Source organism: Dendropsophus ebraccatus, chromosome 12, assembly GCF_027789765.1.
Source record: "Dendropsophus ebraccatus isolate aDenEbr1 chromosome 12, aDenEbr1.pat, whole genome shotgun sequence".
Lineage (NCBI taxonomy): Eukaryota > Metazoa > Chordata > Amphibia > Anura > Hylidae > Dendropsophus > Dendropsophus ebraccatus.
Genome location: NC_091465.1, coordinates 42,746,861 through 42,760,026, shown reverse-complemented (window position 1 = coordinate 42,760,026; position 13,166 = coordinate 42,746,861). Strand labels below are relative to the sequence as shown.

General features: G+C 41.9%; 1 protein-coding gene across 2 annotated transcripts in view; it reads right to left on the bottom strand.

Moving 5' to 3' along the window:
• Window positions 1-13,166, bottom strand: part of CEP164 (centrosomal protein 164) — a 56,964-nt gene that overhangs the window by 22,083 nt on the left and 21,715 nt on the right. For both annotated transcript variants that reach the window (XM_069947647.1, XM_069947648.1), the window contains exons 8-14: window positions 11,728-11,793; window positions 10,660-10,737; window positions 7,191-7,285; window positions 6,724-7,068; window positions 5,724-5,855; window positions 4,495-4,711; window positions 1,532-1,609 (exon numbers count right to left, since the gene is read on the bottom strand). In XM_069947647.1, coding sequence (XP_069803748.1) covers window positions 1,532-1,609; window positions 4,495-4,711; window positions 5,724-5,855; window positions 6,724-7,068; window positions 7,191-7,285; window positions 10,660-10,737; window positions 11,728-11,793 — 1,011 coding nt within the window. The remainder of the gene's footprint in view (window positions 1-1,531; window positions 1,610-4,494; window positions 4,712-5,723; window positions 5,856-6,723; window positions 7,069-7,190; window positions 7,286-10,659; window positions 10,738-11,727; window positions 11,794-13,166) is intronic.

Sequence of the window (13,166 nt, the reverse complement as noted above, 5' to 3'; positions counted from 1 at the left end):
CAGAACATAGCAACACATATTATTCCCCAAATACAATACTACCAACCCCACTACCCCCGAGGAGAGAGAGGGAAAAAAAAAAAAAAAAAAAAAAGGATTACTGAATCAGTCCCAACCAACCAACCCAAAGCAATTTTTTTTATAAAAGTGACTATAAGCTGCACAGTCCTTTCCCTGACTGCAACAATCTCTGGTTTAGGAACATTATTGACTCATTTTGTACTTATTTAATGTTATACAGAGATTAAGAGACAAATAAGGATGGACGGAGCAATAGTTCTTTTTATATGCATGGACCTCTACCACAGATGTGAGGCCCCGGTATCCTCAACGCTGATAAGTGAACTACAGAGGGTAGAAGTATTTGCTTACTGTGACAGCAAAAATGGTGACATTCCAGCACTCCACAAAAAGAAAAAATGTTAAAACATGAAAACTTTATTTCATCCTAAGATAAAAGCTGAGCTGCTGTGTCCAACCGATGCATTTAGGGCACATACACGCTTAATCATGGTCATGGAACCGTCGCCATTTTTTGCTTTTGAAAGATTTAGGATGCCTTCACACGTAACGGATCCGCAGCCCACCCCCTTAACCCCCGCCGCTGGAGCATATACATCACCTTCTCCACGCTACGGCTTGCTTCAGGGGTTCCCAGCACGTCCTGCTCGGCCAATCAGTGCGCTGCCCCGCTGCAGCGCACTGATTGGCTCAGCGAGATGTGAAGACGTCGGGAGCCCCCGAAGCAAGCCAGAGCGTGGAGCAGGTGAAGTATATGCTCCGGCGGCGGAGAGGGGCGGGTGGGTAACAGAGCAGGCTGCGGACATACTTGCAGCGGGATATCCATCCCGCTGTGAATTTGTCTGCCCATAGAGTGTACAGGGCAGGGATCCGCAGTGGATATCGCTGCAAATTCGCTAAGGCTGGGTTCACACTACGTATATTTCAGTCAGTATTGTGGTCCTCATATTGCAACCAAAACCAGGAGTGGATTGAAAACACAGAAAAGATCTGTTTACACAATGTTGAAATTGAGTGGATGGCCGCCATTTAATGGCAAATATTTGCTGTTATTTTAAAACAATGGCTGTTGTATTGAAATAATGGCAGTTATTTACTGTTGTATGGCGGCCATCCACTCAATTTCAACATTGTGTGAACAGGTCCTTTCTGTGTTTTTAATCCACTCCTGGTTTTGGTTTCAATATGAGGACCACAATACTGACTGAAATATACGTAGTGTGAACCCAGCCTTAAACTGATGGCCACCATTGGATCCGTGCACCCTCCCAACCTATGTTGCAACCGATAACTACACCAAGATGAGCTGACTTTCACTATATACTTTTGTTTATCTGATTACTGTGACTGCTCTACAGCCAGTAGGAGAGACCATTCAAGACTTGCTATTAACAGTAAAACACCCACAAGGTTTTAAAACCTAGCACTCAATGTAAATAATATGTAAAAATTACATGGAAAAAAAAAATACATGGAAAAAAAAAACAACAACTGTGTGTACTGTTCAGACCTTATGATGTTTCTCCAGAACTTCGGCTCTTAGCTGCTCCAGATCTGCCAAATGCTTTTTCTCCAAAGACTCGAGAACCTGAATATGAAAAACAAATGTGAGAAGGAGCTGACAGTTCTCAGAGTTCTATTTCACTTGCACAGTTCAAAGCAGCCTCAATGCAATGCCAGCGATTCATGTTGTTGGACACTAATCTGTATACTGCCCGGGTTATTGGACAGCAGCCTTGGCTGTTCTCTATTTCCACTCTCTATGCCTCAAAATCAAGTACAGCAACTGATATCAAAACTCCTAGAAACTTTGGGGGAAATTTACTTAATATTATAAAAATGAATTCTAATAACTAGTGGGGGTCTGAATGCTCAGTCCCCAAGCAATCAAAACTTTTGACAGTGCGCTTGGAGCCTGTCTAGCACAACTGGATGGAGATTGCTGTGGCCAAGAAGTGAAGCGCGCAGCTGAGTGCATTGCCAAACTTGTTCTACTGATTGGTAGGAGTATGAAGGCCACAGGCAGTGGTTTGTTTTTTTAAAGGAATAAGAATACCCCTTTAAAAATAAAACAGTATGCAGTAAACCCCCTAGCTCCCTCTAGTGGAGGGTGTAGGCAGGCAGATAAACATACCTCTAATCACCATTTCCAAAATAAATAGGAAAAATACAAAAATATAAAAAATGCCTTGAAGTTAATTATTAGTTTACACATTCAGCAATATTACTATTCTTTTTACAATAATCCTTATTGTTGTTTTAAATATAAATGTAAAATACATGAACGCATCCAGCTCTGGTAAAAAGCATTTCCCTTGGCTTGCTGGCCATATTCCCGGTACTTTCAGACAACTATTATTAGGCTGGTAAATATACACCCAGTACTAGGATTTGCAGCTGATGTCTCATGTCTGGTATATACTCTGTGGATGTACACTGATCGGAATAGAGCAATGCACAGATGCCGGGAAACCAAGAGAGAACATCTGCTGCCCATCCACAGGACTTGGGCCCGTCAGATTGTAGAAATGTTCATGTATAGAGCTGATATAAGAATTATTATAAAATTTCTACGTTATGGTAAAATTAGATATATAAGTAACTCTAGAACATTGTACAATCATTTGTCGTTCATATAATATATTGCTATTGTGTGATGTAGAATATGTCAGAGAAAACCATAAAAATATTTCCCTAGTTTATTCCCATAAATCTAAAGCTTGCAGCTGTATAGTGGTACCATTGTTTAATATTTCATCACCAGATTGTAGTCCGTTCATGATCCTAGCAAAGTGGGTGCTCAGCCCTGTAGGCTTGTAGCTGCCGCTGGTTCTTCAGGGATAGCAGGTACAGGGTGTACCCAACAATAAACAAAAAAGAAAAGCGTACCACAGTCAGGGACCATTTAAAGTTATGACTAAAGGCTTAATAAATAGAAATAAAACATATAATATATAAAAGAATTTAAGAACAACATATCTCGAAAGCCACCTCCCTTCTTCTCCGGAAAACAGACAGAAAAGCTGGTACCTGTCTCCCCCCACACATGAAGAGCTCTTTCACCGTTCTTTTTTAATTAGTGTCTATATGAGCCATTAACACTGGGCTGCAATCCAGAGATCCAGCTCCAGGTGCTCTATTGACCTCATGTCTCCACGCTCAAAGATTATCATGGTGCAATGCAAGATGATAGAGGCTGGAATAGAGGTCTATCCTACCACTTTTATCTTGGATGCAAATATAGCAAGAGATTAGTCTAGAGACCATGCGGACAATTCCATGAAAAGGCCTCCACTTGGGAGCATCACACTGATCCTATTCCTGGAATTATAGCATGGGGTGGCATGATGTACAGTATGCCAAACCTCTCTAGTCTTCAAACAAGGTACACAATCAGCTCAGCGTTACCATTGATTTGCCTGTGGAACCATTGGTATGGCCATTTCTCTGACGTGTCTAAGGGGTTGTTTTTCAACTCAACAATGCCAGGCAGCAGGTTGCTCGTGCTAATGTGAGTAGCCTGTGAGCCCTTAAAATGGAAACTCTCCCATCATATGGAAACTTTCCCATCAAGCACATCTGAAATGTTACAGGTTGGCAAAAAACCTCCCTTAAAAAGGGAGCTGCTGGCAGTGGATCTCAAAGATTTGTGTGCCCAAAGGCATTTGGCGTGACTGAACATTCTCAGACAACCACTAATAACCACACTGATAGCGTGACAAGGTATGTCAGTGACTGCATTTCTGTGTGTAGTGCCACTGAATAAATCCAAATGTTTTGAATATTATGTTTTGTCTTTTGTATATCATTAACATGTCTATTGATCCAGTGATGACTTTTTCTTATTGGTGTTGCAATGTCAATGTGTATTACAAAACAGAAGGAATAAAATTAATATATCAATCATGCATTCTGTAAAGATGGACTAAAGCACTAAAACCAAAATACTTTATGAAGTCTTCCCGCTAGTTGTAGCGTCCCGGAACAGGTATTTCACCAGTCAAGTCACCAAACTCTGTCAGGTATCTTCTTCTTCTCAGTTAAGGTACACTTTTCCTACGCTCCATTCTACCTTCTTTAAGATAAGCCACACTTTCTCTACTTACTCCTTTTCCAAGTCACTACTTCCAGCACTACTGCCACCTGTACCTGCACTTGTTAAGTTGTGTGTTACCATCAACTGTATTACACTGAAGTACAAGTCACCTACGGGACTCGCCTCACCTGCACCTTGATATTGTGCTACTCTTACAAGAGCCAGAAGCATGGACAAGGGGGTGGGTAACCAGGTGACAAGTGAACCAGCCACAAATCACCAAATGCCCATCTGCTGCATAACAGCTCAGCACCCCTGGCCACAGCATTGAGATACAGGTAAAATAAACACCCCCCTCCTCTAGATGCTGTGTAATCCATTTATTCTATATGTGCGGCTGAGAAGCATAATTCATACAGAAGAGAAAAATCGCTCACCTCCTCTGTTTCTTGTCCATGCTTCTGCCTCATCTCTTCCACAGCCGCTTCCCTTTCACGTAGCAGCTTTTTCTTTTCCTGTTCAAGTAAAGTTTCAGTCTCTTTCTTCACTTTTTCAAGAAGATCCCTTTTATCCTGCAACAGTTTCTCCTCCTGAGACTCTTCCAATTGCTGTAAAGCCTGATTCCGCTTTTCTCGGATATCCTCTTCCCGAATCCTGAAGATCACACCACAGAAAAGCGTGGTGAGATTAGTTTCAGCTTTAAGGGGTACTTCAGCAATGAAAAGCTTTTGATATATTGCTGCCCTTCTTTACAATATAAAAAAAAACTGGTATTCTTACCTCACTATGCTCTGCCAGTGTCGTCCTGTAGCCTTCTCTTTCACTAACTCACCTCAGCAGTGACAGCCTGCTCAGCCAATCACTGTCTGGGATGGGACCCCACCAAGTTTGTCTCACAAGTGGCGGCAGGATCGTTCAGCGAGGACACCGGGAGTAGTGTGGTGAGGTAAGAATAGCTTGTGTATTATTTATTATTGTTTATTGAAGGGCAGCAATATATCAAAAGATTCTCAAAAGATTCTATTTGCCGTTGTACCCCTTTAACTAACAGTACTAAAAGTTAGTTAAGAATTAGTTGAATTTGCCACATTTCTGTGAACTTGCAATACTTTATCTGCACTGCCTTCCCATGAAATATGGAGATGTTTGTGTCAGATACACGGAAATGTAGTTGTAAAATCCACTGTCACAGAAGGTAGATAAGTGAACAGGCGGCACTCAGTTCACTTATCCACCTTTTACGATTGATGTTCTATTGAGGCGGAGCACCGCATTGGTCACCTGATCTATGTCCCGCTGGGCTGGCTTCATTTTGCAATCACTACATGCTATACTGATTGACAGCAAATGGTGGCTAAATCGGTGACGGGAAACTCTCCCCTATAAAATTTCCGTAAAATCCACTGTGCTGGTAATATTGTGAATTTATGGATCTCTCTGTAAAGCACTAGAGACCAAGATGATATTATGACCCAGGTCTAGCAATCTGCCTGAACACAAAACTGATTTGTCCATGGCAACCAATCACTTTCATGTCTTATTGAGCTATTGAGCGAAAAAAAAACTGAGCTGTCATTGGTTCCTACAGGCAAAGCCAGACAGTTTTGGTTTTAAGCAGCCATCCAGAAGCAAGGCAAAAAACTCATTCTTGTAAATTTCCCCTTACTTCATGTGTTCTTCTTCTTCCTCCCTCTCCAGGTCGAGCTCACGTTCTAGTTTTAGTAATCTCTGCTTCTGGATCTCCCACAGGTTGTTCTCTTCCTTCTTTGTCTCTTGTTCTAACCTTTCTTCGAGGGCCCTGTGAACAGCAAGAAGAAGAAAAAAAAGAAGAAAAAAATTCCATTACATGTGAACTAAACGCAGTAATTCCAGTCCCTCCAGTGCCCTGTGTCCCTCAGTGTCCCCCTGCCATCATCCTCTCCAGCAGCCACAGCCAGCACAACTCTGGGAGTCGGGTCGTGACATCACCATTTTACAGGAAGTGAAGCCTTGATGCAGGAGTAAGAGCAGGGAAAAAAAATACTTTATGTGCATTTCCCATAATAAGTGTATATTGGGGATTTGTATTTTTTTTTTTTTTGGGGGGGGGGGGGATGAATACAATACTTTTTTGCCAGACTTCTCCTTTAATGGTCTTTATTTTAAAATTTTTGGTGCTGGACTATTTCTACTACTGGGGCCCACATAGCTAAAATTGTTGCAGATGGTGTGTGCTCAGCTACTTAGCCAGCACCATCCCAGTGCCACCATATATAACAGATCGCACTAAGTAACTGGCACCGGTGGGGTATGTGTACAGTGAGGGTCGCCACATCAATACATCCACTTTACTAAATGCATCAGGCAAAAAGCTCATCAGCAAAAGTGCAGCAGCTGAAACCACCAATAGCATTTACCACCAGGAAAAGCATAGTAGTATTACACAACACCAATTCAAATGAAAAGAGGCATATGTAATATAAAACAAGGTTGCACAAAGTTTTCTAGATGGGAGATGCTTTTTTCAGTGGACAGACCGTAGTCTAGTAATGACTACATTTAGTCGGATCAACTGATCCGGCACAGGTATGCTGCGATAAATGTTGGCATACCACTCTGTCACTTTGCTCATGTATACCACAAATGTAACCTTTTTCAGATGTGTACACAGCCTAACATTGAATTACCTAAGGTTGTTCTCTTGTTCTTGAAGCAGTCTATCCCTCTCCTCCTCCTCTTCTTTCCTCAGCTTGTCTCTTAATTCTTGTAGTTTTTTCCTGTGTTCTTCCTCTATTGCCATCTTCTCCTGCTCCACTTTTAATTGTGAAGCATCACTTAAATGTTTAGAAGGTTCTCCTGTCATTTTCACCGGCTCTGTGGACGGCTTCATAGGTTCGGCTTGCTGTTTGGACTCTGCTGCATTTGGCAAGAACTGGCTGCTATGTTTGAAGGATTCTGGAAATAATTTGGACGGCTCCTTTGTGACTGTTAGTTCTGGGGTAAAGATTGTAGGTTTTGCTTCTGGAACTTTTCTATAAAATAATACAAAAAAAGAAACAAATTGTAGCTGGATTCTAATATTTAATAAGGTTTCAGAGAAAAAAAAAACTGCAACATATGAACAATAAAAGAAAAAATCTTAAGTTTCACCTACGGTTTTGTTATTTCCATTAGATCTTTTACGGGCTCGGGGTGTTCTTCACTGACATCTTCTTCAACATCTTCATCCACCTCTTCTTCTATTGTCTCCTAAAAGGAAAAAAAGTATATTGTAAAAGGCTGTATAGACGAAAGTAAGCAACATTTTAATTACTACCTAGAGAAAATGTTGTTTATTTTTTAACTGCTTCTCAAAAGTGTTCAGTGTTTTAACTCGATTATAACACTATCCATGCAATATCAGCCCCTCTCTGTTTCTATTTTATAGCTTTTTAGCCTATTTCTTTAATTCTCTGCAGGTATAGTTTCTTTACTTTCTGTGGACGGGCACCAATGTGACCAGGAAGCAGCTGTATTTCCCCAGCTCACTTCTCCTGCCTCCCTCCACTGACCAGTACAGATAGTAGTCCCTCACATACCAGAAGTCTCACTAATACATAGTGCTGTAGGGTCTAATTTGCCATGTTTTTCTCCACAGTCCCCAGAAATGTATTCTTCCCATTTATTATCTATGCTTCCTATACTTCCTGTTTGCACTCCTGTACGCCTGTATTTGCATAAAGTAATTATTTAATCAACTGCTATGCATGAAATTTTTATTTTTATACATACTGTTAAACACACGTTATATTTAACATTTCATAAGCCCTGTGAAGCTGTATGTGCTTTACACCACATATTTAGCCTGTAGCTGAGGCTCATGAATCCTGCAGTTTTTTGTATATCCTGGAATGGTGGTTGACTTCATACATATTTTGTTGCTAGGCCCTTGCAGAAACTTGCCTGCCCTTGTGATTGAGTGTGTATACTGTGCCATTCAAAATTGATAGGACTGCTGAAGATAGCTTTAGTGCTGCACTTAGTTATCTCTGTCAATCTCAAAGAGTCTGTATGGATTGGCATGGTGCTCGACTGTCCCTCAACTGCTGCAGAGGCAAGATCCCTCATGATTGTAGGGGTCCATGATTATAGGGGCCCTGTGGTCAAATCCTCCATAATCTAGACACTTATCAACAGGATAAGTGGGCAGGTGATAATAAAAACCCTTAACATATAATTCTGGGTTGCACTATGCCAAACCCATTAAGTATTAAATATAGAGTGATGCCTTGGATTACGAGCATACGTTACGTTCCGGGTCCATGCTTGTAATTAGAGATGAGCGAACCGGGTTCGGGTTCGAGTCCATCCGAAATCGAACGTTCGGCATTTGATTAGTGGCGGCTGCTGAACTTGTATAAAGCTCTAAGGTTGTCTGGAAACCATGGATACAGCCAATGACTATATCCATGTTTTCCACATAGCCTTAGGGCTTTATCCAAGTTCAGCAGCCACCGCTAATCAAATGCCGAACGTTCGGGTTTGGAAGGACTCGAGCATGCTCGAGGTTCGCTCATCTCTACTTGTAATCCAAATCCACTCTTAAAACAAAGTAAATTTTCCCATAAGAAATCATAGAAATGCAGACAATTGGTTCCAAACCCCCAAAAATTATAATTTTTTCTTCTGAATTACATGCAGAACAAATGAAACAAACATTTTAAAACAGCTGACATATTATAAGTGTATCATAGAGATATAGCTACCGGCACTACTGAGCTGTGCGTAAATGAATTAACTTGGTATATAAAAAATGATGATGAGTTTGCATACAGAATATGGGGTGCTCACTTCTACTTAAGGAGTCCAAACAATATCCAGATGCAAGAAAAAATAATGAAATGTAGAGGGCACTAACCGTTAAAACTTATTCTTGATTCATTCTTTAAAATCGCCATATTAGGACATGCAGGAGAGCAGGCAAACACTTGTTCCAATCAATGTTGCAGCGTGACAGCTGTTTCGCGTGACTTAGGAAAGCTTCTACAGACGCGTCTGTAGAAGCATGCCTACGTCACGCGAAACAGCTGTCACGCTGCCACATTGATTGGAACAAGTGTTTGCCTGCTCTCCTAATATGTCCTGCATGTCTTAATATGGCGATTTTAAAGAAAATGAATAAAGAATAAGTTTTAACGGTGAGTGCCCTCTACATTTCTTTATTTTTACTTGCTGACATATTATAAATTACAGTACAGTATAGCCAACAGCATGTGGTGTATAAAGTATAGTAAGTGCATAAACCTGAAATAACAGCGGCAGTTTGTAGATACAGGATAGAACTGCAGATCCCCATAATGTAGTACAACAGGCTAGAATAGAGAAGCAGGGCTGTGTAGTCACATGACAGCAATGGGGAAGGGGTGTGTGTTCATCATGGACCAATCAGGAAGTGAGAATCACAGAGCTGTGCAGGAGGACAGTGACAGAGACTTTTCTATACAGCAATGTGAGTTACTGAGTGTAAGTGCAGGCAGATTATAGCAGCAGTGTGTATAGTTGAGTGCGAGTGCAGGCACATTATAGCAGCAATGTGAATGGCCGAGTGTAAGTGCAGGCACATTATAGCAGGAATGGAGAGGATGGGAAAAATGGCTGATAGAGACTGCAGAGAGCATGAAGGAATGAGCAGGGTATATGTGGGCACATACATGCAGCACTCTCAGTCCGGGGAGAGAGGGGTTACAGCTATGAAGAGATTACCTCCACAGTCCTGTCCCCTGATGCAAGCCCCAGTCTGAAGTGGATCTGCTTTGATTTGGAAGGTGAGGGAGACTTCCTGGGTCAGAGTACAGTGCTATAGACCACCCTGTGCAGACTATGCCCCTACCCCACTCCCCATTCCAATTTTGAAAAACTGTAAGCTCTTCTTGCAAAACGCTCTTCAATCCAAGTTACTCTTAAACCAAGGTACCACTGTATATAGTAATGTATATAGATTGCTGAGCTTAGAGGACAGCAACCTCACATAGGTAAGAAAGTATTGGATAATAAGATAATACGAATTTCTACAAACCAGTTATTTGCTTGTGAACAATCCCTTAAATACCCATTATATCTCAATTGCCTTAGCAACAGCTTCCTGGCACTGATTGCTTATTACATGCCCACTAATACCCCCAAGTTCTTTTCTATGTCAGTTTACCAAACGCTATTACTTTGTATTACTATGTATTCCTTCCAATGTAAACTGCCTCATAGTATACATTATAATTTATGATTCTTATAATACCATTATCCGCCAAATCACTGGTGCTTACTGTAACCTACAGCCTACGGCTTTAATAAATAGCTTAGCTTGTTTTATTCAGCTAATATAATTTTCCAGTCCTCTAATAAGCAGTGTGCCCCTTCTGTCATACCTGCCTGGGCTTAGTTATCACAGGTCAGGTAATTCTATATACACGGGTGGCCAGATCTGCTAGAGCTGTCATCCCAGCTGAGCCCAGAAACAAAAGCTGTAAAAGGCACTGCGGCCAAGAATCACAGTGCAAAGAGTGTATGGTGCCATCTGTTGGTCACCTGTATTCATTACAGGGATTTTCTTTTCAGAATTGCACTGTATTTCATGTGATGTGTCTTACTTTTGGGCTTAAGGGTCCAGGAGACAGTGCACTGATGTCGAGAACTTTCTCAAGTGATCGACCACTGAATCCGAAGTCCTGCAGAATAAACCATTAAAAAAATAAGGACAAAGAAAAAAATAAATGTAAACTGCTAATTCTTTCAGACACACTGGCAAGTACTCACTGGAATACATGTAAAAGGCATTAACGTCAAAAATAGTACAGGTACAATGGAAATGTCCCTAACATGCAAGTATAGACTTACAAGTGATGTTTTATTTGTCACCCAAAGATGCTGGACAGTGAGGATTTAAAGGGAAACTATCAGCAGGTAAGCTGCAGATAGCCCACTATAGTACCAGGGCCGCTGAGGAGGAAGGTATGTGTCTTACCTTCCTCCTCGGAGCCGTTCCCACGCTCCTGAGCACTCTTAGGACCACTGCCGACTCACCCCCTCCATTATCATTAGAAGGGACAGGCCGGATGACGCGGCAGTGCTCCTAAAGGTGCTCCGGAGCGGAGTGTACCCCGACTAACAGCACGGGATCCGCCGGCTCCGAGGAGGAAGGTAAGGCAAATACCCTCCTCCACAGCATCCCTGGCACTATAGGGGACTAACAGCAGGTTATATTTGTCTAACCTACTGATAGTCCCCCTTTAAGGCATGGTGGTGCATTCAGATGGACCTCTGTTCTTCCCAGTACATGGCAATAATAGGGCACTGGGAAAAAATTATACCAAGAAGATAAAGTTAGCAAACTGTCAGTGGAAGATGATGAAAATTCCTTAGGCTTCATTTGGCTTCCACAACATCAAAGACAGATAGGACATGTGATTTCAATGCGTTTCAGGCTGATTTGGCCCTTAGTCATGGCTTGCAGCTATGTCCTTGCTATCTTTGATGTTATGAAAACCAAATAGAGCCTAAGGATTTTACTTTATCTTCCATGAATGGTTTTCTGTGGTTTCTTCTCTTCAGTAAGTTGTTAGTTCTCGCCCTGCACGCCCTGCAGTAGTGCTGGATTACCTATAGTGTGTGACATCAGCATTGGTATACAGTGTAACTGTCATATAGGGGAAGCTCACCATGGTTCCTAGTGCATTGTTACTGGACTTGGGAACATCCTTGACACCTTCACTGGGTTCAGATTCCTGAAATGAGAGGGAGAATGTGGATCTTGGACCAGATGCTAAAGATCAGGCTTATGCCATAGACTACATAGAAATTTCTGCATACTGATAATTTTGTAGCTCTTCTTAACACTGAAGTACCATAGGGATGACTTACCTGAGCAGGACATTATTATTAAAAGTTTAAAAAAAATTCATTATATGGACATTTCAGGAATGTAAAGCTTCAATTGGTCGTATTAAGATATTAGGGCACCCCTTCCTCTCACTACTTTTAGAGTAACACTCTGAAGAGAGAAGTTCTATCAAATCAAAATGACCCTAAGGACTGTATTACACAGCCCGACCCTGCCCAATATGAGTCCTGTTATAGACCGCTGTTTGCAGAGCCTCTGTGTTAGACAGAGAGAAAAGCTCACACACAGTTGTTTGTGTCTTCAGCAGAAAGCAGCAGCAGCTCAGAACTGGGGGATGGAGACTGATGAGAAAATAGCAAGTATGGAATGAATTATTAGTCACACCATGGACACCAACATATGAAAAGCAGAATACCCCTTTAAAGCGACTCTGTACCCACAATCTGTCCCCCCCCAAACCACTTGTACCTTCAGATAGCTGCTTTACATCCAAGATCTGTCCTGGGGTCCGTTCGGCAGGTGATGCACTTATTCTCATAAACACAACTTTTAATCCTGCAGCGCTGTGTCTAACGGCCGGGGCTTACATTTGTATATGCATTAGGCTGGCACCACCTCTCCGTCCTTCCTCCCCACCCTCCTCATCATTAGGAATGATCCTGAACATTTACTGCTGTTTGAGCTTTGCACAGGTGTATTAATGATCCAGCCCATGTTCATTATGCACACAGGTGGGGAATAGGAAGCAATCTTCCTGGATCATTCCTAATGATGAGGGGGGGGGGGAGGACGGAGAGTTTGTGCCAGCCTAATGCATATACAAATCTAAGCCCCGGCCGTTAGACACCGTGCTGCAAGATTAAAAGTTGTTTTTATGACAATAACTGCATCACCTGCCGAACGGACCCCAGGACAGATCTTGGATTAAAAGCAGCTATCCGAAGGTCCAAGTGGTTTGGAGGGGTCAGATTGTGGGTACGGAGTCGCTTTACGATATCAGAGTGAAGGCACTGAGGAATATGCTGCAGTTTCTTCATTACCAGGAACAGATCCATACACTTTGTAGTGGCTGTGCCTAACACTACATGTACCTCAGCTGGCCTCACTTCCATGGTACCAAGATAGAGAAAACTGTACAGGCACAATGTCTGGAAAACAATGAAAATGCTGCAGCACTGACCTAAATGCTGTGGACCTTTCAATTGGCTGATCAGCTACAGACTCCTTGGTTGAACTTGATGGACATGTGTATATTTT